Source organism: Urocampus carinirostris, chromosome 18 (genome assembly GCF_059441175.1).
Source record: "Urocampus carinirostris isolate Australia breed hairy pipefish chromosome 18, RoL_Ucar_1.0, whole genome shotgun sequence".
NCBI classification, from domain to species: domain Eukaryota; kingdom Metazoa; phylum Chordata; class Actinopteri; order Syngnathiformes; family Syngnathidae; genus Urocampus; species Urocampus carinirostris.
This window is the reverse complement of record NC_142366.1, coordinates 1,169,758-1,190,868: the sequence shown is the minus strand read 5'-3', so window position 1 is coordinate 1,190,868 and position 21,111 is coordinate 1,169,758. Positions and strand designations below refer to the sequence as shown.

Below are 21,111 nucleotides of genomic sequence, written 5' to 3'. Positions count from 1 at the left end.
TAACGACCTCTTAGTGTTGACAGCTTCCATTACCAACAAGGTCAAGAAGCATCAAACGCAAGACTGACGCTTGTAAAACAAGTGCGTCATCGCGAGGGGGACGTGCTAAGTAACATGAGATTTTGTCTGAGGATATAAAAAACCTGATTGTCTCTTAAACGAATGAGAACTCTGTTTTGGACACTGACGAAGATAAATAAACGGCTCTCCCTCTCCTGCCAAGATCTCCCTGCATCTTGTTTTTAATGTTTTGGGGCGAGGCAATAAGGTCTGCTCCCACTTCCGCGTTCAGAGCGACCTACTTCCCGCGCCCAGCGATCACCGGATCGTCTGTGCAACCCTTTCCTTTCTTCTAATAAAACTGAGAGAAACGTAACGCAAGTGGGTCCTGTCTCCGTTCTGGTCGTTACAATTAAGTATTATTCGTTCTCATTTAACTTCACAGTTTTAGGATTTTGTTTTTGTCACATGATATCATGAGTTTTACGAATGCAATTAGTATGCGACTACTTACTAGCCAAGCGTCTAGAGTGAGGCACTTAATGGCAAAGGCCAATAGTGAGACCAATAATTGTGAAGTATGAGTTGCCGCACACCTCATCACAGATGCAGTGTGGCAAACAATTATCTTGCCTCATGGCAAATGGGAATAGTGAGACAAAAGATTACTAGTTGGCACATACCTCAATGCAGACGCAGAGTGAGGCACGCAATTCTTTTGCCTCATGACAGTTAGCAATAGTGAGACCAAGGATTTTGATTTGGTGCACACCTTAGCCCCAAACAATAGAAATCATGATAGTATTAGCAAGCTAACAGAAAGTCAAGCCATCCAGTCACTTTTTTTCAAAATTGATGATTACCTACAGAACGGGTCGGCTACCTCTGATACGCGTGCCAGCAGTTTCACGCGAGTGGTTAACCAGTGGCACGCGAGCGCACGGCAGAATAATAGTGATTTTTTTTTAACGCATTTACCTGAAATTTAGACATTTTCAGTTGAACGCAGTGTTGTTTAGAGGCTTTACGGCCGTGCCCCTCCTCCTCTGCTCTGTTTGTGAGCGTGTGTCGGCGTGGGGCCGAGGAGAGGAGGAGAGATCCGTGTTTTAACCCAGCCAACGAAACACAGGCGCGCGATAGTCGAATGAATCATGACGGCTTCTCCAGCAAAAAAATGTCGTTCTTTTCAGCCAGCGTGGGCAACTGACTGGGGCTTTGTGCAAAAAAAATTACCATGCTGTTTGTGCATTATGCCTTGAGAGCGTTGTACCTCGCATATCAAGGGTTAAGCGTCAATACATAACGAATCATGAACATGACTTCAAGGACGAGTCTGACAAGCGGAGACATTAAAACACGCTGTGCCCAGGTACAGTCACAAACCCTGAAAACCATTGTCACTGCTAAAAACGCCATTGCTCACTGCATAGCAAAGCACGGAAAATCTTTTACTTAATGCGAATATATTAGAGAAGCGTTCTTTTCGAGCTCTGAGGTTTTGTTTGGTGGCTTGCCTAACAAATAGACAATCAAAAACAAGAACAAAACACATTTCCATGTCAGCCAGTAGTGTTGAATGTCAAGAGAAGGAGCTGGCAGAAAGCATGTGAGTGTGTGTGTGTTCAATTTGATATTTTCTGCTATAAGATTTCATTGGTGAATAGTTTGGTAGTTGTCCATATCACTTGTTTTTTGATTATAGTTCATTGTTGATGAAGAATGGTTGATTCTTGTGGTCTGAAGTCATGGATGTCTACAAACCTTTCCGCGTGTTGCTCACATTCATTCTTTAGTTTATTGATGAACAAGAATAGTGCGAGATAAATAGGTCAGTTATACGATTTCAATGTCGATCCATGTTGTATATTTGGACTAGTGTAAAATGACAGCTCAGTTGGATATAAAAAAAATGTTGTGCGAGTCAGTAATCTTGGTGTGGCACACTGATTTACAACGGAAATTTGAAATTGGCATTCCTCACGGAAAAGGTTGCTGATCCCTGACCTACACTATCTATTGATCCTTTAATTCTGAAATAACAATATGACTTTATGAGTAAAGGTAAGACAATTAAACCTTTTTTACTTTGCTACAGCTTACATATTGTTTTATTGCCTTGCCAATCAAATAATGAATAAGATGTAGGTTAATTTGTTTGTAAATCAGTATGTGCCTCACAGGACACCAACCGCACTGAATGTCACTGATGAAATGTGCCCCAAAACTAAATTGGTGACCCTGTTTGTGTCTCAATCCCTTCCTCGAGTCAAAGCTAGCTCACCTAGCGACAACATCTTACCTAGCGGCGACATTTCAGGGACTCCGGCAAAGTAAGGTCCATTTAAGAACTTTGGCTCGTTGTCGTTGATGTCCTGCACTTTGACCACAAACTCCGATCGGGGCTCGACGGGGACGTTGCTGGCCCGATCTACAGCCTGGGCCTGCAACGTGTAGTAGGCCTGCGCTTCGCGGTCCAAACGCTTTGTAGCGTGGATGTCCCCCGTGTTCTCATCGATGGTGAAGATGGAGCTGGCGCCATCGCCCGACAACACGTATTTTACCTTGCCGTCACCATTGTCTACATCTGAGTGGAGCTGCCAGAACACAAATGGAAAATGTAGCATTGGTGATGGTACTGTTGGCTTAGACATTCCGCGTCTCGCTGCTCGTTTAACCTTGACCGCGTATTTGGACGAAGAAAACAAGTAAGCTGAAGATAGAGAGCAGTCTAATTGAGTTTTGTTACGATGTTACAAAACGTATTAAAACAAAGATTGATCCGATGTCTCCCTCAAAAAAAGGCATCCAAAAATGTCTTGCCCTTCTCTTATAGGAAAAAGGCATGCATTTGACAAAAATAGAAAACAAAAATTACATTGGCTGTAATTTTCCAGACTGAATCTAACTGGCTTTTGCAGGGGTACTGATACGATCATGGCAGACTCAAGGACACTTAGAAACATTACTGGGAAATTACAGAATGAATGGAAACCTTGAAACATTGAATAACTACAGAAAGAATATACTTATTTTACATATGTAAATAGAATAAGGTACATTTATTACAACAAAATTATTAATGTGATTATCAAAGTACCAATGTGCTAGTAAATCAATAGAATAAATACAGGTGAAAAAAAATCATGCAATAATGACAACATATTCAGTGACGTATTTTAATATTCTACCAGTAACAACATTAAAAAGGCGAGGATTATGCATACCAGTAAAAGTTCAGGCTTATTGCGGCACGGTGTAATTTGGCGCCTCGATGGACCAGGTCAGCTTTTGCCCATACGACCCTGGATATAATTTGCTCAGATTGGAAAACATTTTTCATTGTCTAGCGCTTAAGACAAATCCTGTTTAGTTACGTCTTATTTCTAATAGCTTACAAAGAATTGAGTTCTGTTTTTGCTATTGAACACCTGCAAAGGAGATTTTTAAAATGCTAGGGTTGTTTGTTATTTTGACTCTTGCGCTCTGTTTCAATTGTCACAACTGGCAAATCATGTTCATGTTCTTTGATTACCACACTCTTTAGGGTGGATATGCCTCTGTAAAATAAAGAATTAAACTAAAAGAGGACTCAGGGGAGGGCCTCCAGGGCAGATTCGGTATTTTACATCTCGGGTTTTTCTGTACAGTCCTCTCTTGTTTTCCTTGCATGTTCAAGATGATTTTTTTTTCTCCTTATTTCGTTATTTGGAGTGTCTACTAAAGATTATCATTTGGTCATTCATTTCTGGTATGAATCAGCGACCTTTAAAGCGTGTTGGAATTTATGTATATATGTATGTATGTATGTATGTATGTATGTATGTATGTATGTATGTATGTATGTATGTATGTATGTATGTATGTATGTATGTATGTATGTATGTATGTATGTATGTATGTATGTATGTATGTATGTATGTATGTATGTATGTATGTATGTATGTATGTATGTATGTATGTATGTATGTATGTATGTAGCTTTTTCTCTGGCTCACCCCAAAAAAGTTTTTTTCTGTAACACTGTTGTCATCAGTGCCACTTGTTGAATGAATATTATTTATCAAGATATTTATCAAATGTCACTCCCCCCCAAAAAAACACATTTTCTTTTTGAGGTTTTGATCCACATTATCAAATTTAGTGCCTAAAAGAGGAAATATGAAACACATTCTATGAAATTTACCTACCGTAAATTCCGGACTATAAGCCGCTACTTTTTTCCCAAATGTTCAGCCCTGCGGCTTATTCAGTGAAGCGGCTAATTTATGGATTTTTTTCTAATGGCCACCAGCGCCGCAGGAATTTAAAAGTTAAGATTAAGACCAGTTGAATATGTGCGCCAAGAAAGACTGCAAGCTCTAAGTTTTAGCATATATTTTCTGTAAAATCAAGGTACATTCCAAAACTGAGGAAGATGCCCTTGGTGGCGATGGTTGTAAGAAAGAAGTTCAAGACAATTTACCGTGAATTTCACAGTTACGGGGTGCCTTTTTTTCACAGGTATGTTTAATACAGTGCGAGCGTGATCCTACTAGCATGTTGGTACCTTTCAAAGGCACAGTTTGGGATGAAAGTTAGATTGTTATTATTAAAGCTTTGAAAACTCTCTCAGTGTACCGTCTTTCTTCGTAAATATGAGTAACCATGTATAATATGTATTTGCAACTGTATATTTTTGTAATGTATTTATTTTAGAGATTTATTCTGTTATGTGTTCTACGGACAAATCAAAAATAAGGGGCGGAGAAAACGCAGCCTGATGGGAAATGTGGTAAAGCTGAGTTACCGGTAGATCTGTCTGTTGTCTCAGCGGACAATAGTGGATATATATTTTTCCCACCCTTAACTTTGGAAATATACATTTTGTTTCCTTGGATTACTTTCAACGGGACCCCGACTTTAGAAATGTGCATCATACCTTAATTACGGGTATCATTTGTTATTTGTGATGTCAACTATGGTTCTGAATTTGTATACTATCTATGAAGTTACACTTGAGGAATTAACGGTATGGCTCGGATTAAACTTTTGACTGAGACGCAAGTTTTACTGCGGGCGCCCGCGGCTAATACATGGGTGCGGATTGTATAAATACAAAAGTGGCAAATCACTTAAAAAGTGGTGGGTGTGGCTTATAGTCAGGTGCGCTCTATAGTCCGGAATTTACGGTATTTATGTCGGTTTTGGTGAAAACATTCACAGTTGTTTTTAGGCCTCTGCAAGTGACTTAAGCTAGGTTTCGTGTCAAGGCACTACCAATAAATGCCAATGACATCCATAAACCTGGCCCGGCAATGCCATTCTGCTTGTTCATTCATGAATGCATATAAGAAAAATGGATAGGCATTTTGTTATTTTTACTATCATACCTCACTATCGTTTGTTATTTTGAATATAATGCACTGTTTACATAACTCACTATCGGCCAGTATTTCTGTTCTTTCATTACCATACCTTGTATGGCTCACCTGTTTCTTGTAATCGAAGGGATTTACTTAAAAGAACGGCTAAGAGGAGAACCTTTAGTACATATTGTAGTATTTGCATCTTAAAAGTTGTTGTACAGTCCTCTACTGTTCTCCTTGCAAGTTCGAATTTCATTGATCTCTTATCTCATTCTTTTGAGTGTCTACTAAACTACAAATGTATCGCCTATCAATATATTCTTTTGTGGCCCATTCCTTGTGCTAAATAGTTAATCTTATGCAGCCCGCGGATCAAAAAGTTCTCCTGGGTTAGATGATTGTCAGCTGCCCCAATACCTGCTCGGCCTCCTCAGGCAATTGCGTATTTGGTCAACGCATAAGTCAACATTTCATTTCAGTGTGAGACTAAAACGGTTCTTTGTTCAAGGAGAAAGTCTTGGTTCCAGGGGAGGGGGCAATCCGGCTGGTTCTCTTCTCAGTAATGCTAACCATGTAGCAATTACAAAGAGTACAAATGTAAAGTGTCAGTTTTGATGTCAACATATTTGCAGGGATTCCAGGACAACACGTGGCAAAGAAGGAGTTGTGCGAGCCAATAATGGAATTCCCATGTCATTACGGCTGAAATTATTTTCTGCCATATAAACTAATTGCTGTGTAAAAGTGGAGGGGCTGCAATGTCAGCGCAAGGTTATGCAATAGTGGTAAAATCTCATTAAAGTATATTCTGTTTGAAACACGTTTGTGCTTCTTACGCTTTTGGGGGAAATCTCCCTTCCTATATTCACAGGGGACACATTCCATGTATTGCGCTTTCAACTTTGATCCCAAATTTGTACTGTATTTTTCACACTATTGGGTGCACATCCCCCCAAAAATAGTCTTTTGTGATATTTGTATTCATATGTAAAGGCCATTGGGTTAAAAGGCGCATGGATCAAAGATCAATGCGGCGCTGCCGCGTGCGGCAGCCTTTCCAGCAACTCCGTGTTATCTTGCACTTTTTGTGATTTATTGTTTTTATTGTCTGCTTCTATCTTCGGTGTTTTTCGTCCCGTATTGACAACTACATTTTGGATTACTTTCTATCCTATTTTAACTCACAAAAATGTGTTTATTCGAGGAATCCTTGCCCTGAAGAATTCTCGTGCCGGTGTGATGAGGGGGCCCTATCGTGGATGGAGAGCACGAGCTAGCTAAGCGTCTAGCAGCGTTATAAGTCTTCGGTACCGTCCGTAATCATGGTAAATGTGAACTCTCTACCAAATGAGACCGACGAACTGGCTGTGCTGGTGAAGAACATCAAAGCGCACAGGGAGTGCAGTTTGCTGTGTTTTACGGAAACGTGGCTCACGTCTAGCATCCCGGAACCTAACGTGAAGCCACCCGGAGCTATCCGGAGCTGATCAGATGACAACTATTTTTCAGGAGATAGGACATAAGTTGGCTGAAAGCATCCTGTAACGTATACAGTCGCACAGTATGGTAGCTCTTAGCGCTGCAGCCACACAAGATGTAGCGAACATATTGAGTAAGCCTATTCATGTGTTAGATGTATCACAGGTTCAGGTGGTCACACAGAGAAAGGTTAAGGAACCACCGTGGGGATGGCTCAGACTCAATCAAAGTACATGAGTGGGAAGATCTAGTTAGGACATTTATTAAAAAGAGTAATGTGAGGCTTGAAGAGCAGGCCGAGGAAATCCTTATGCATTTGAGAGGAAAAGCTAGAGATGTAGTTAGGTTTGGCGTTAGAAACAGTAATATAGACATCCATGCCTGCCCTGACCTGATTTATAGTCTTCTCAGGAAACATTTTAGCTGTACCGAGTATTCTGCTTTCCTTTTAGCAGACTTTTACTTTGACCTTGCCCCACCACCAGGAAGACCCCTATGACTACTGGCTGAGACTAAACAGAGCAGCTGATCTTGCCTCTGCTTGGGAGAGCAGGGCAAAACACTGGACAACCCTGAAATTGAAGTAACTCGCACGAACTGCCCCTGCAAAGTCCTGGCATTCACTTTCAGATCCAAAACCATCAATAGGTGGTCAGCACGTGAAGTACTAGAGGTGCTGAATAAATACCACGCTGAGATGATCTACAAACCAACTTCCCCACATCAACCTGCAAAGAGGGCGGAAATTGCCGTACACAAAGCTGAGTTGAGCCATAGTCCAACCCTGATGCAAGAGCCACCTCAGACTCCGAGCCACAGTATGTTTTTCTAATTGCATCTGCGCTTGTTCTCATTTGGAAGCGGAATGAAGAACTCGTCGTGTTATTTGTCAGATGAATGACCAGGTAGTAGGTGACAATTCTGTGTCCACAATATCTGCTAGTTCCTTGTTTAAGTTCTTTAGAGATGCACTTTCAGTTTGAGTAACAATGCTTGAGCAAGGAACAAGAATTGTGCCTATGTGAGTACTTGAAACTTTATGAACAATGTTTTATATTTCAGAGATGAATAGGCATCTTTGAGTCCGTGCTTTGTTAGGAGTTTAATCGCCTCCTTTCTTTTCACACTCCTTTTTGGGGAGAATTTTAGAACTGACATGCATTTCAGTTTGTTCCTTGTAATACTGTACATGATTTTCGTGTCTTTTTTTCATCAGTATTTGCACTTTTTCATGTGATTTTTTATTTTATTTTGTGTAACACTCCCATATTTAGCAAAATTTCAGGGGGTTTATGTAACGGGTGTAATAATAACTTGTGTTTTGTTGAAATTCCTGCTAAAATATGTTTGTATAGTTTGTGTATAAGTGTCCTGCAATGACGAGTCCAACAGCACCACCTGCTGGTATGGGGTAAGGTTTAGTATAGCCTCTGAGTTTATGACCGGAATGCAGATATTGTTAGCAGTCTCCAGCGTGCTGCTAACGGTAAGCCACGATCTTTCGGTGCTCCACAAAAAGTTAATTGAAAACATTAAAACCACAAATTACAAATCTTGCAACCTACACAGTAATGTAATAGAAGTTGTCACACTGTTTTGGTGTATTTTTGTTTTGTTTCTGTCACCATTTATGTTAGTTTTGCCGTACTTTGTACTGTACTGAAATGCTAGTTTCCCTTATAGATGTTGAAAACCAGCGGAGGTGCTAATCACATGGTGTGTGTATGTTGTGTCGCTCATTGCAGCAACTATGCTAAAAGCCTCATAATCCAGTCCAGCCTTAATAAAGATAAAGTGTATCGAACAAATAAGCCCAATGACTTCCACATTCTTTATTTCAAGTAACTTACTTTGGAATGGATGGAAATACTGTGTCCTCTTTTGCACAGTTTCCAGACGTACAAACTCACACTGTACCATAATAAAATCTGATGACATGAAGTTTTGAATGTAATTAAGCCATCCGAGGTAATGTATAGATAAAATAATGTTCTCACCGTACGTAATTATTTTGATTAGAGGGACATTCTCAATTATAAAACATTATGCAAATTTCTCACTTCTTTGCGTTTCTACCAAGTTTAGCAATTTCAAACACCGTCACCCGATACTGACACTTTATGATATCTAAGACCAGGCCTATCAGGGCATGATCTAGTCGAGCATCACTGGTCCATATAAAAAGAATTTGCTGAGCGATAGCCATTCTCTTTTCTTCTGCCTGCCTGCCTGGCTTGCTTGCTTGTTCGTCTCGCTTCTTTTTGCTCCCTGCCTTGACCCCACCTAACGGAGTCTCCAACTCTTCTTGCCCGGCTGTCCAATTTGTGCCACTCTTGCCCAAAATTCCAAATTGGCGAGTGTTCTTTGCGAAGCAACGCCTCTCCATCCGTCTTGCGGTTGAGCGCTATTGTCTCCAAAAAAAGAAGCCGAATAAAAGATGGTAAACATGCTCATGTGACCACAAAACCGGGGCCAGGACCGGCTGCCTGCTGTTCGCAACCTGACCGCCATCCATTAGATTGCCGCCAATGTCGCCTCGCCTCATTATTTCTGCCTTTGTCTCAACGCATGAAGATGCTATTTACAGGGTTGGTGTGGGTGCTTGAAATCCTTGAACAGTTTAATGTTTGCTTTCCAATGTCAGGAAAATGCTTGAATTTTGGGTGAAGTGCTTGAAAATGCTTGTAATTGTTGCCACAGCCATGTTTCTTGGCAGTCTGGCTCAATAGCCCGCCCAACAAATGAAAAAAGATTTTTTAAAAAGTGCGTAAAAATGACTCTGGCATGCCTGCTCTGGTGGCTTGTCATTATAGTTGTCTTGTGAAGCCTCAACTCCCCCTACTGGTCGCACCTAAGAGGACAGCTCTAGTTAGAAAACGGGTTCTTTCAGCTGCCAAATGGCTCCTCATATGTTGTGTTGTTTTAATCATATACGATCAATAATGATAAAACAGTATGCACCAAACTATTTAGTAATTTGTAATTTAATGTTTTGCAAGTAACCTCTGAAAAACACATGGAATAGAAATTAAAATATTCACAGATCGAAAATTGTAAAATAATTTAGCGTTTCACACACTAAAAATATTTTAAGTCGAAATACAACACAAAATCCCTGAAAATCCAAAACAATAAAATATAAATGACAAAAATTAACATTTCAGTGCCATAAATAAACAATAACATGCAAAAAAAAAAAAAAAGAAGAAAAAAAAGCAAAAACATATTTACTATTATATTTTAATAATTTTGGACACACGCCACGCAAAACGTATGCATTAAAATAAGTAAAAAAAGAAAAAAAGATAAACACTCTCTAAGATTAAATGATTGAATGCACTCTGCTTCAGAGCCATTGATATCATTAAAATGAGTCCAAATCTGGCTCATTTTTCTGCTTTCTTTTTTTTCTGTCGTCTGTATTGAAATCCGTTTTTACACAATAATAATAGAGCCCTCTCTGTGTTTGTAAAAAAGTGTGACGTATTGAAGCTGTGAGTGCATTGTTGAAGAAGAATGACAGAATTCATGTCAGTTTATAGCAGTCCATTGACATAAAAAGATCATAGATCATAGATAAGAACAGCCAAAAATAGCAATGCGTATCGTTATTGTATTAATTAAACACCTCAATCAAGATCCCCCCTGACAACTTGAAAAACGTCTGCTCCAGCGTGACGCTCAAATGGGAATAGGAAACCGGTTGTTTGCACTCATTCAATATAGGTAAGATCTTTAGCCCAGACTTAGCCCGAGTCGAGCATAAAATCATTACCGTTGGGTCAGGCTAAGCCCATCTCATGCTGGTTTATTTTTTAAAGGTTATGTGTAAAAATATTGTCCCTTAAAGTTTGTTATTTTATTAAGCATACTGTAGCCATAATGTCCAAGACATCACTTGTCATCCGCTAATAGGAAACCACTGAAGCAGAAGGGTAGATTTACTGTATCTTTGATTCTTTCCAGCTTTTAAGCTTTCAATTGCAGGTAAGTTTTGAAATCAGACTAAAAGTCGAAGTCAACTCTGCTTTTTTCTTACCCTCTAGGTTTTAGATCATAGGATGGTGTAATAAAAATCTGTAGTCTGTACAGTCCTTTGAGACTTCTTGTGGTTAAGAACGTCAGTAGCTCAGGAGGCAGAGCGCTCGTCTTGGGATCAAGGGATCCTAGTTCGAATCCCGGCTTGTCCGTGTTACATGTCAAAGTGTCCTTGGGTAAGACACTGAACCCCTAATACCCTGAGTAAGCAGGTTAGCGTCTTACATGGCTGCAATACAAGGCCGCTATTGGGAAATGTAAAGCACACTGTAAAGCGCTTTGGAAATTCATTGACTTGAAAAGCGCTATATAAATGCAGATCATTTCATTTAATTTCACAAAAACATGACTTGACTAGTAGGGGCCATGGTGTGGAAGGAACACCATGATGAAATCAGTACAGTTTTACCCTCAATGATTGCAGTTATGAGGGGCCATTTGCCTGTGGAGTAAAGCTGCATTCTCTTTGTTCCTTCCCCCAACGACCCCAAACAATTCTGTGAATAAAAAGAGGAGTTGGTGAAATTTTGGGCAGATGAGCATAAGGCCTGGAATTGAAACATCTCCTCATTAGCGTGTTTCTTATTGTGTGTTTCATTCAGAGATGTAAAGTGATAGACCTAACTCTCCCTCTCTCTTTAAGTGCCGCGCTACATTCTTAAGGACGTACTGTTACTGTGGGTTATGCTCCAATTTTGAAGCCGTCAAAATGACAGATGGCCTTCTAATTTTCCCACCAACTTTTAAAAAAGTCTGTCATTGATGTGAAGTCGTCGTTTTCTCTATCCGAGTATACACAGATAAATATAATATTTGGGGTTTGTTTTGGGCTCAGTCCTGCAAACCATCTGAATTGGTTGGGCTCGGGCTGGATCTAGCTTCATATGCTAGCTTCAGCACACTTGTCCGGACGCAGTCCGAAGCGTCGCCGCCGATCCAACCGCCTCCGCCGTGGTTAATCAGTCCAGGAAAAAGAAGCCCGTAGAAAAATGCCACCATCTCCAGCTATAAAAGTTTGGCGTCAAGGGCCTTTTTTGGCTGGGCCACATGTCACGTCATCCCCCAAAAGTCCTCTCATGTCAGAACAGGGCAGACTTTTAGGTGAGAACGGCGGACTCAAGAGCATGTGAAGATTTTGAGGAACGCTCGAAGATGGATGACATATGCTCTCCATGTGTGTGTGATAGACAATTTCTGTAGCAGCTTAACACCTCTCCGAAAAAACTGATAAATCAAGATTAGCCTCCAAGCTCCATTTTAATCCAAAACAGAGTAAAAAGAAAAAGGGGTTGATGGCACAGCAATTGAAACTGTTGATGGCAATATCATGTGTAAAGGAGAACGTTGGAATACTGACCCAATATGGATCACAATAAAACGAGGCTCCCCAAGGAACTTTTAGTTTACATGGCAAGTTCAGAGGTTGGGGGAGGGCATTGCATGCAAGCAGCTCCACTTAGTCTAATGATATTAAAACTCAAAACCGCTTTTGGCACTTTGTCTGGCGGGCTTCAAAATCCTGCCACAAAAGTAAAAAAAAATGCAAATTCTTCATGTGTTTGCGCGTGAGAAACCAATTATTGTAATGAGGCAAGTTAGCATTTTTGGGTACGGGCATGAGCATGTAACATATTTAGTATCAAATATTTAAGCGCGGGGCACGAAAAGCGTCAGCGTGTCAACAGGTCGGTTATAGTTTCCCTGAAAACAGGCTTTTCCTGTTCCACAAAATTTGCCTTACAGAAAAAGAACGCATAACTTTAGGTCAGCAAAGTTCAAGTTAAAATGAAATATACATTTTTTTGCACCATTTTTTTCCCTTTGTTTCCGGTTTATAGTAAAATCATCAAGGTCTCTGTGTTGGACGTCTTTGTTTAAAACCATTTCAAAGGGAGGGGTTATTCACCACATGTTCTCCTGGTAGCCAACCATTTTCATGTGGCGAGCTACTTTTTGTTACAGCGCAAAGGGCTCCCACTTTGATATCCATTTCAAAATAACAATTACGATCTTGTTACTATGTTATTACTAGGTTAATGTGGAAGCAGAGTTAAATGGACTCAATCAACTGCTAAAAAATATTTGACAAGAATTTCACAATGACGAAGAACTGGTGGGCAATTTTCAGAATAGGTCTCCGGGGACTTGAGCTGTCCTTAGGGGGACATGGTGGTGCTCGGAAGCACAATGTTGGAAATTAAACTAGCTAGTTGAAATTGTAAATTATATTGTGAGCTAGTTGGCCATTTACAGTGGGCAGGCCCACAGTTTGGATTAGTGTAGTAAGAACTTATCTTGCTACAACCATGTCGTTATTATGTTATTACTAGGTTAATTATTGGAAGTAGGGAGACTCAGTAGACCACTAAAAAAATATTTTAATCATTGGTGGGCTATTTTCAGAACTCGTTCTTGCGGGCAACATGTTGGAAACCCTGCTGTACATGATGTTAGCAACTTATGAAGTTGAGAAAACAAGAAAAAAAAGTGTCATGATGCCTTTCTTATGTTTATCGGCATTCTTGTCATGAATCAAAGCTTGAGTTTTATCCAAAATAACTCTGTAAGTCTGTTGAAAAGAATGTCATGTTTTTGAAACAAAAAAAAAACAACCCAAAGAATCAGGCTCATCAATTTCTTGGAAAAATATTAGTGGGTGGAAACGTTACATAAGGTTCGCCAGGCGTAAAATAGCGGTACAGGCGTCATCAGCATCTGGCTGCCGCTAGACTACTGAGCGGCTCAGGTCGGTAAAGATATTTATGGCGACTCCCATAAACATAATCAGCCATCACAAGGACCCGTCGTAAAAATCGGTTTCATAATTTGAAGAAAATGTTTTGCAAGCCCCGTCACGTGACGGCCTAGTCAAACTAAATATTTTCTTAGTATCTCCTGACGACAGAGATAGAGCAATCCTTTCCTCGGACGCTAGAGCAGCCTGAGGCTAGGACTGGCAGTTGGACAGTATCTCTATATCTCTCTTACCCTTTCTCCTTTCTCTCTTACTCTTTCTATTTTTGACTCTCTCCTCCTCCCTCTTTTGCTCTCTCTCTCTCTCTCTCTCTCTCTCTCTCTCCATATATATATATATATATATATATATATATATATATATATATATATATATATATATATATATATATATATATATATATATATATATATATATATATATATATATATATACATATTGTCACGAACTACAACAGGAAACTGAACCCAATCGCACAACGTTACTTACAGTTTATTGGGAAGAAGAGAAATGAGTGCACACTCGATCTGGGGATCGTTGTCGCGGAAGTGGATTGAAATCAAACAGGTTGGGGTGAGAACAAAACAGGAGCAAAAAACAGGGCAATAAACGGAGATTCACAGGGCTTGGCAAAACAAAAGCAAAAAACGCGCGCAAAAATGGGGATTCACAGGCTTGACAAATCACAACAGAGTTCAGAAGGAGTTTTGCAGACACTCTGACACCAGGAGACTCACAAGACAGCGTTTAAGTAGTCAGGCAGCAATCTGTCAATGCGTTTTAGCTGGTATCCATGGGCGGGGCCAATTGGGTGCTGTGGCAACCGTGACAGAACCTGGCGCCACACGGCGGGGACCAATGGGCTGTGACATGTACATATTTTTATATATATATATATATATATATATATATATATATATATATATATATATATATATATATCCATTCCATCCATCCATAATCTGCACCGCTTTACCCTCAGTAGGGTCACGGGGGTGCTGGAGCCCATCCAAGCAATCCTTGGGCAGTGGGCAGGAAAAGCCCTGAACTGGTTGCCAGCCAGTTGCACGGCACACAGGGACAGACAATTCGCTCGCTCATTCACACCAAGGGACATTTTTTTTTCCCTTCAATCTCTCTTTCTCTCTCGTCTCCTTTCTTTTTCTTTCTTTGTTTTCTCTCTGTCTGAGTTCTCTCTTTTTGTGTTATTTTCTTTCAGTCTTTATTTTTTTCTCCTTTTCATTCTTTCTTTCTCTTTATCCTTTCCCCCTCGTTCTTTGCTTAATCTACTAGTCCGGCACTGTGAGAGTTTTTTTTTTTTTTAACCGACAATGTGGCCCCCTAGCTAAAATTCGTTTGACACCCATGGTCTAGAAGTTAGGTTTCGGCACTTTCACCACAGCGATCTTGGTTTGATTCCAGTTGCAAAGAATGTTTTGCGATTATGATCAGCTATGTTTTTCAATTGATCAATCATTGTAAGACCCCGTGTAGTTTTGCACACGGATAAATACTGTGTACATTTTCCATTTCTATCCACGTATCCGTTTATAAGGCACACATTAAAATTTCTGGCCAATTTGAGGTTTTGAGGTGTCAAACATTGCGTATTTGTATAAGGCTAGCTCAAAATGTTTGAGGGCTCACTCACCTTTCCCACGTAGAGCGGCTCATTTCCCATAAACTCCTCCAGCACAAAGAACTGGTTCCATACCCAGCTGCGCCTGTTTCGACCCCTGGGGGCTGCACCTGGGCGCCGAGACTCGGACCCGGATCCGTCGGCGCTGCCCTCCCATCCAGAGCAGTATCCCTGTTGCATGGGGAGCAGGAGGCCGAGGAGAGCCAGGAGAGCCAGGTTGGAGCGTGACATGCTTCGGGCCGCCATCCTGCTCCCATGAGGGGCAAAAAGAATCACACAAAAAGGGGCAAGTAGGAAAAGAAGTGACTCAAATGTCAAACTCCCTGCAGATTCTTATACACACATTTCCAAGCGAGCGGGTTAGCGTAACCGGGGAGCAGTCCGGCTTCACATTCTCCTTTGAGGTCAGAGAGCAAAAATTATGTTCGTTACTTCTGCTCAGGGGAGCGCCTTGTTGCAGTTTCTTCTCAAATCAGCACTATCTAAAACAGAAACACACACACAAAAATGTCAGGAGACATCATGGGGGGACTGCAGTGCCAAGTGAACCCAGTGCTACTCAACTATTTTCTGTCATGTCCCTCCTAGGAAGAAGAAAGAGTTCTCCCCGGCAACACACTGCGTATGCTTGAATCCCGACATGCTCTTTGTGTTCCCTTCCCGCTCTGTAAACACCTGGCAACCGGGTGAATTGAAGACATTTTGGCAACATTCCATAAGGTCTCGGACTTTGTGGAAAAAAATCACCCAGGAAAATATTTTGACAGGTCAGGCTATTGCTCATTATGATGACGTCTGTATCGAGCAACGGACTGTCGAAAGACGGCTAAAGCAAACGTCATCGGATCATTTTTTCAAAAAGTCCAAGGCAAAACCACTGCTAAAGACCAGTAAACAAAGAGCCCAGTTAAAAGGTAAATTCATATTTTTGTTATTTCCTTTGTTCTATTTTTTTACATTATTTGACCCCTGTTTTATGTTTATCATGCGGCAAATGTATTTGTATCATGTTCGGATGCTTTTGAATGTTTTTTTTTTTTTTTTAATCCTAATTTTGCGGGGCTTGGAACGGATTCGCGCATTTACATTCAAATTATGTCCCTTTTTACAAGTGATTCAGGTCACAAAGATACTCCCAGAACGATTGAAATTCGTAAGTAGAGGTACCACTGTACTTTATCTATATAATTGCCCTATGTACAACCCTGCATTGCAATGTGTACTAACTAACTTTAAAGAGAATAAGAGAATGTAGGCCAAATTACTGTCCATCTACCAAGGTAGATAGATAGGCCAAATTACAACAAAGAAAAGCTTTATTAACTGTAACTGCAACTATTTTATTTGCATCTGAAATTCAAAAATACAAAATACCAGTGCATATGACTCAGAGAATCCACTCAACATTGAGTGAGGACTTCCCAATGAGAGTCCAAAATCCTTTTTCCGTCCTTGCCATTTTCTTTGCACCATCACTGCAAACAACAATGCACTTCTCACACTTGTAAAGCAAAACATTTGTTTTGAAGTTTATCTACTATCTGTTCTTAAAGATTGTTAGAAATGTCATTTTTACGTCTAGCAACCGTGTAATTGGACGGATGAAACATTTTTATTTTTGCAGCACTTGCCACATCCAACACTACAGAGACCATGTCTAATGCTGCAGGCCGTATATAAACGAGTCTATTGATTTTTAAAGGGGAGTTTTTGGGCCAAACAAGGATCATCAAACAAATCAGGAATGCTTTTAGGTAGATTTTTTTTTCTATCTGTCGACATTATAGTGTGTTTTGGAGTAAATATTAAACACGGTTGGATCTAGTGGACTCTTGTGACATTTTTTCCCCTTTTATTTTCTTTGTTATTGTGTGTGTTTGTCTTGCTGTCTGTCACCCCTCTTGAGGAATATGACCAAGGTAGATAGATAGATAGATAGATAGATAGGTAAATAGATAGATAGATAGATAGATAGATAGATAGATAGATAGATAGATAGATAGATAGATAGATAGATAGATAGATAGATAGATAGATAGATAGATAGATAGATAGATAGATAGATAGATAGATAGATAGATAGATAGATAGATAGATAGATAGATAGATAGATAAATAGATAGATAGATAGATAGATAGATAGATAGATAGATAGATAGATAGATAGATAGATAGATAGATAGATAGATAGATAGATAGATAGATAGATAGATAGATAGATAGATAGATAGATAGATAGATAGATAGATTATTTTTTAAAACCGTCACTAAATCTTGAATCCCAAGAGTTAAAGCTTTCCAATAAGTGGCTCATCAGCGTAATGTCGGTCTTTCTTTGTCTCCCACCATGAATACAGAAAATCTGAGTGCTACATTTTCTTTGGGTGTGCTTTCGGGCAAATTTTGTTTTTATATTTATCTCTTTCATTTTATTTATGTCTCCACCTGTCTTTTCATCCTTTTTAACTATGTTTTTATTGTGTAACCTGAGAATCTTCTACACTGTACGGCAGCCTCAAAAAGTGGGGCGGGCCCTTTTGGGAAATGCAAGCCTCTGTCAAGGGGGGCGCGGGTGCATTGGACTTCAGGGAACTTTTTATTTTATTTGAACTTTCCCAGAATAAAGTGTAATTGCACATCCGCTACACTAGAGTGCAGTATACCTGTCAACCTGTACGGTTTTGCCGTACAAAATACGTTTATTATGCAAGACGTGTACGACGTACAAGAAAATCTGTACGGAAAAAGGCAAATTTGTTAATTATGGGTACCATCCGGTATACACCGGTGTCACGAAACGGCAAACCAATCAAGTCAAACGAGTTCGCCGCGGAAGCCTCTATCTCAGTATCGTTTTTTTCGTTGCAAACAAAGCGAGCGGTTTGATGTAGTAAAAGGAAGTTGGTCTCTTTTTAGAGAACCGGCTTTATTGGCTCAACTCAATAAAGAGAGCCGGCTCTCAAACGGCTCACTTGTTTTGATGCATTATATTACGAATTATTATGTTGTATAAAGAAGTTAAGAAAAAAAGGAAGTATAAAGTGAAAAAAATATATAACATGTTAAACTACATAAATAAACACGTTTGAAAAAAATATTGTAAAGTAAGCTACTTTTAGTTGTCTATTTCGCAGACTCCTATGCTATGAAATTAACCTGTTTTTCTATTTTTTATATATAAGTAATCATCACACACACAAACATAGTCACGTTTGAAAGATCTATGTTTTTAATGTATTTCCATTGTTTGTAATGTAACACGCATGCGTGAATCCATTCATTTACTGTGCATGCGTGACTTTTCAATAAATACGCCTACTGGAACCAGATGTAGCCAGAGAGATCCGGCTAGCCAAACAAGAAGGCTGCCGGGTCGACCTCCTACATGCGCAGTAGTAAAAACCCTATTTTTCCTGCCTCTACCTGAATTCTTTTGGTCAGCAATTGGTTTATATCTGTATAGACTCCGACATTCTGGTGCCAAAACCTGGGATGGTGTATTTTCTGGCGAGATGGCTGGAGATTGAGAAACGAGTTCGCAGTCTAGCGTTTCAACCACGCTTCAGAACAAAAGAACACCTGACCGCGCTTTCTTCATTTTTAAAGAACTTTCTTCATATGGACTCAGCCATTGATCCAGAGGACACCATTCTTCGGACAAAGCTGGCTATAGCATTCAGGTACAATGCATTTTTAATATAAAATTAGAATAATTTTAAGAAGAAGCCACTTTAAAATAAAACAACAATGATGATAGGAGCGCTAGTGAGTGAGACGAAAGGCCCTGAAAATCCTATAGGTAAATATTATCCGTTCACCCAAGAAAGTACGAATACAAAAATTAGAGGTACTTTAATTTTTAAATTATGCCAACAGTTTAAACGGGATCGGGTGTCCGGGTCGGGTAAATCAAACGTTTTGTAAGTACGGAATAACTTGCATGAAGACAGAGTCCACTCACAGGCCCAAAAATACACATTTCTGAACAGTTATGTGGGACTGTTCACCAAGCTAAACCACCAAAGATGGAACATGGCCACGGTAGACATGTAACTGAAGCTTTAATTCTTTTTTTCATATGGTGAAAACTGTAAAGTACATCACAGACGCTGCCTTGCTTACGAACGAGTTAAGTTCCGGGCAATCGTTATAGTAAGTTGAATTTATAATTTATATATTTTGTATGGAATGTATGTTTAAGGTTTACATAAGTATGTTTAAGGTTTATATAAGTATGTTTTAGGTGTATATAAGTATGTTAAAGGCTTGTATAAGTAACTTGTATAAGTAACCTGTATAGCACGATAAGGCTCGCCGTTCAATTTGAAAATCTAAGACTTGTATGTGACCCTTGTGTCGTATTTAGATTTTGAATAATGCAGCCAAAAATTTACTTGTAACACAACAGGTACAAGATTATTCATTTTTCAATGAAATGGTTTAAGGAGCCATGATTTTCTTTTCGAGATCCCGGCATGCATGCCAGCACTCTAGTCCTAGTGCTGTGCTAGGCACGATTATAATAGGGCGCAGCGGTCGAGGACATGTTTGCCCCGCGTGCATGCAGGTCCCCACGTCTTGTCGGGCACGACCTCCTGCCATTTACGTGGCCTTTCAGGGTTGCCATGACGCCCCAAGAAGCTCTAGCGTTCTCTGGTTAAACATGAGCGACCGTCATCTTGGTTCCAAGATCAGGGGATGGAGTAGAGTCCCCTGATTTAAATAAATTAGTTCAGTTCTACTAAGGGCGGCGGACCCTCTGAAAAACAGTAAAATTCCGTGGATGGCGGAGTCCCCTGTGGAAATTGTGTAAAGATAAAACCGATTAAAATAAACTACGTGGCTTCAGTAAAAAGAAGAGTGTGCATGTTTCAATTCAAACCAAATTAATTATAAATTAGTTTGTCTGGGCCCTGTGTATGTCTTAATTGTTGCCCTGTGAATTGTTTCTCAACTTTCCTATAAATCTTTTTCTTCCATTGTCTTACATGTTTTATGTCATTTGTGTTTGGAAAAAAACAATGTACTCCTAAGAGGTGCAAATCACTTTTAAAATTGGCGAAGATCGTTTAAAAAAAATGATGTGTAAAGAGAAATTGATTTTTTTGTTTTTTAATCGAAAATCGATAAATGAAAGAGTGAGAAGTTTAGGAAAAATATGAGTGAGTGATTTTAGATGCATTAAATCAAGATAATGCCAGAATAATACCGAAAAAGATAAAATATTCCTGTTTTCAGTTTAAAATTGGAAAATTAAGGACTGGGAAAACTAGGAAAAATCTAATTGAGTGAATTGGAATAGATTAATTTAGGATAAAGGCTTTTTCATGCAAAAACATTGAAAAATCGTTGATACTTTTTTCTCAAAAAAATATGGAATGAAAATGTATCGATTGGAATACAAATGAGTAAGATAACTTGTTGCAGATTAAAAAACTTCATTTTCACATTAAATAGGTGAAGCTAAAATAGTAGATTTAATTGGAAAAGAGAGACAAAAAGCATACAAGAAAGAAAAATAAATGTAAAGGGGAAAGTTAATTAAATTAAAAAAATATTGAAAATTGAGTGAGACTAACCGTATTACCATAGATTGGGACAAATAACTGAACTTTTTCAAAATTGAACTGTGGGGCAGCATTAGCTCAGGAGGGAGAGTGCTCGTCTTGGGATCAAGAGATCGCAGTTCGAATTCGCAGTTCGAACTCCTCCGTGTTACATGTCGAAGTGTCCTTGGGTAAGACACTGAACCCCTAATGCCCCCAATAAGCAGGCTAGCGCATTACATGGCTGCACGCACGGCCGTTATTGGGAAATGTGAAGCACACTGTAAAGCGCTTTGGGAAGTCTTGACT

The 21,111-nt window shown here is 39.6% G+C and overlaps 1 protein-coding gene across 2 annotated transcripts in view; it reads right to left on the bottom strand.

The window, feature by feature from the left end:
- cdh7a (cadherin 7a) overlaps window positions 1-21,111 on the bottom strand; it is a 101,154-nt gene that overhangs the window by 63,209 nt on the left and 16,834 nt on the right. The window contains exons 2-5 of one of the 2 annotated variants that reach the window (XM_088321960.1): window positions 15,821-15,931; window positions 15,600-15,738; window positions 15,269-15,503; window positions 2,300-2,594 (exon numbers count right to left, since the gene is read on the bottom strand). In XM_088321960.1, the coding sequence (XP_088178086.1) occupies window positions 2,300-2,594; window positions 15,269-15,503; window positions 15,600-15,601 (532 nt within the window). In that variant the 5' untranslated portion in view covers window positions 15,602-15,738; window positions 15,821-15,931. The remainder of the gene's footprint in view (window positions 1-2,299; window positions 2,595-15,268; window positions 15,504-15,599; window positions 15,739-15,820; window positions 15,932-21,111) is intronic. The other variant, XM_088321959.1, reaches the window with a different exon arrangement.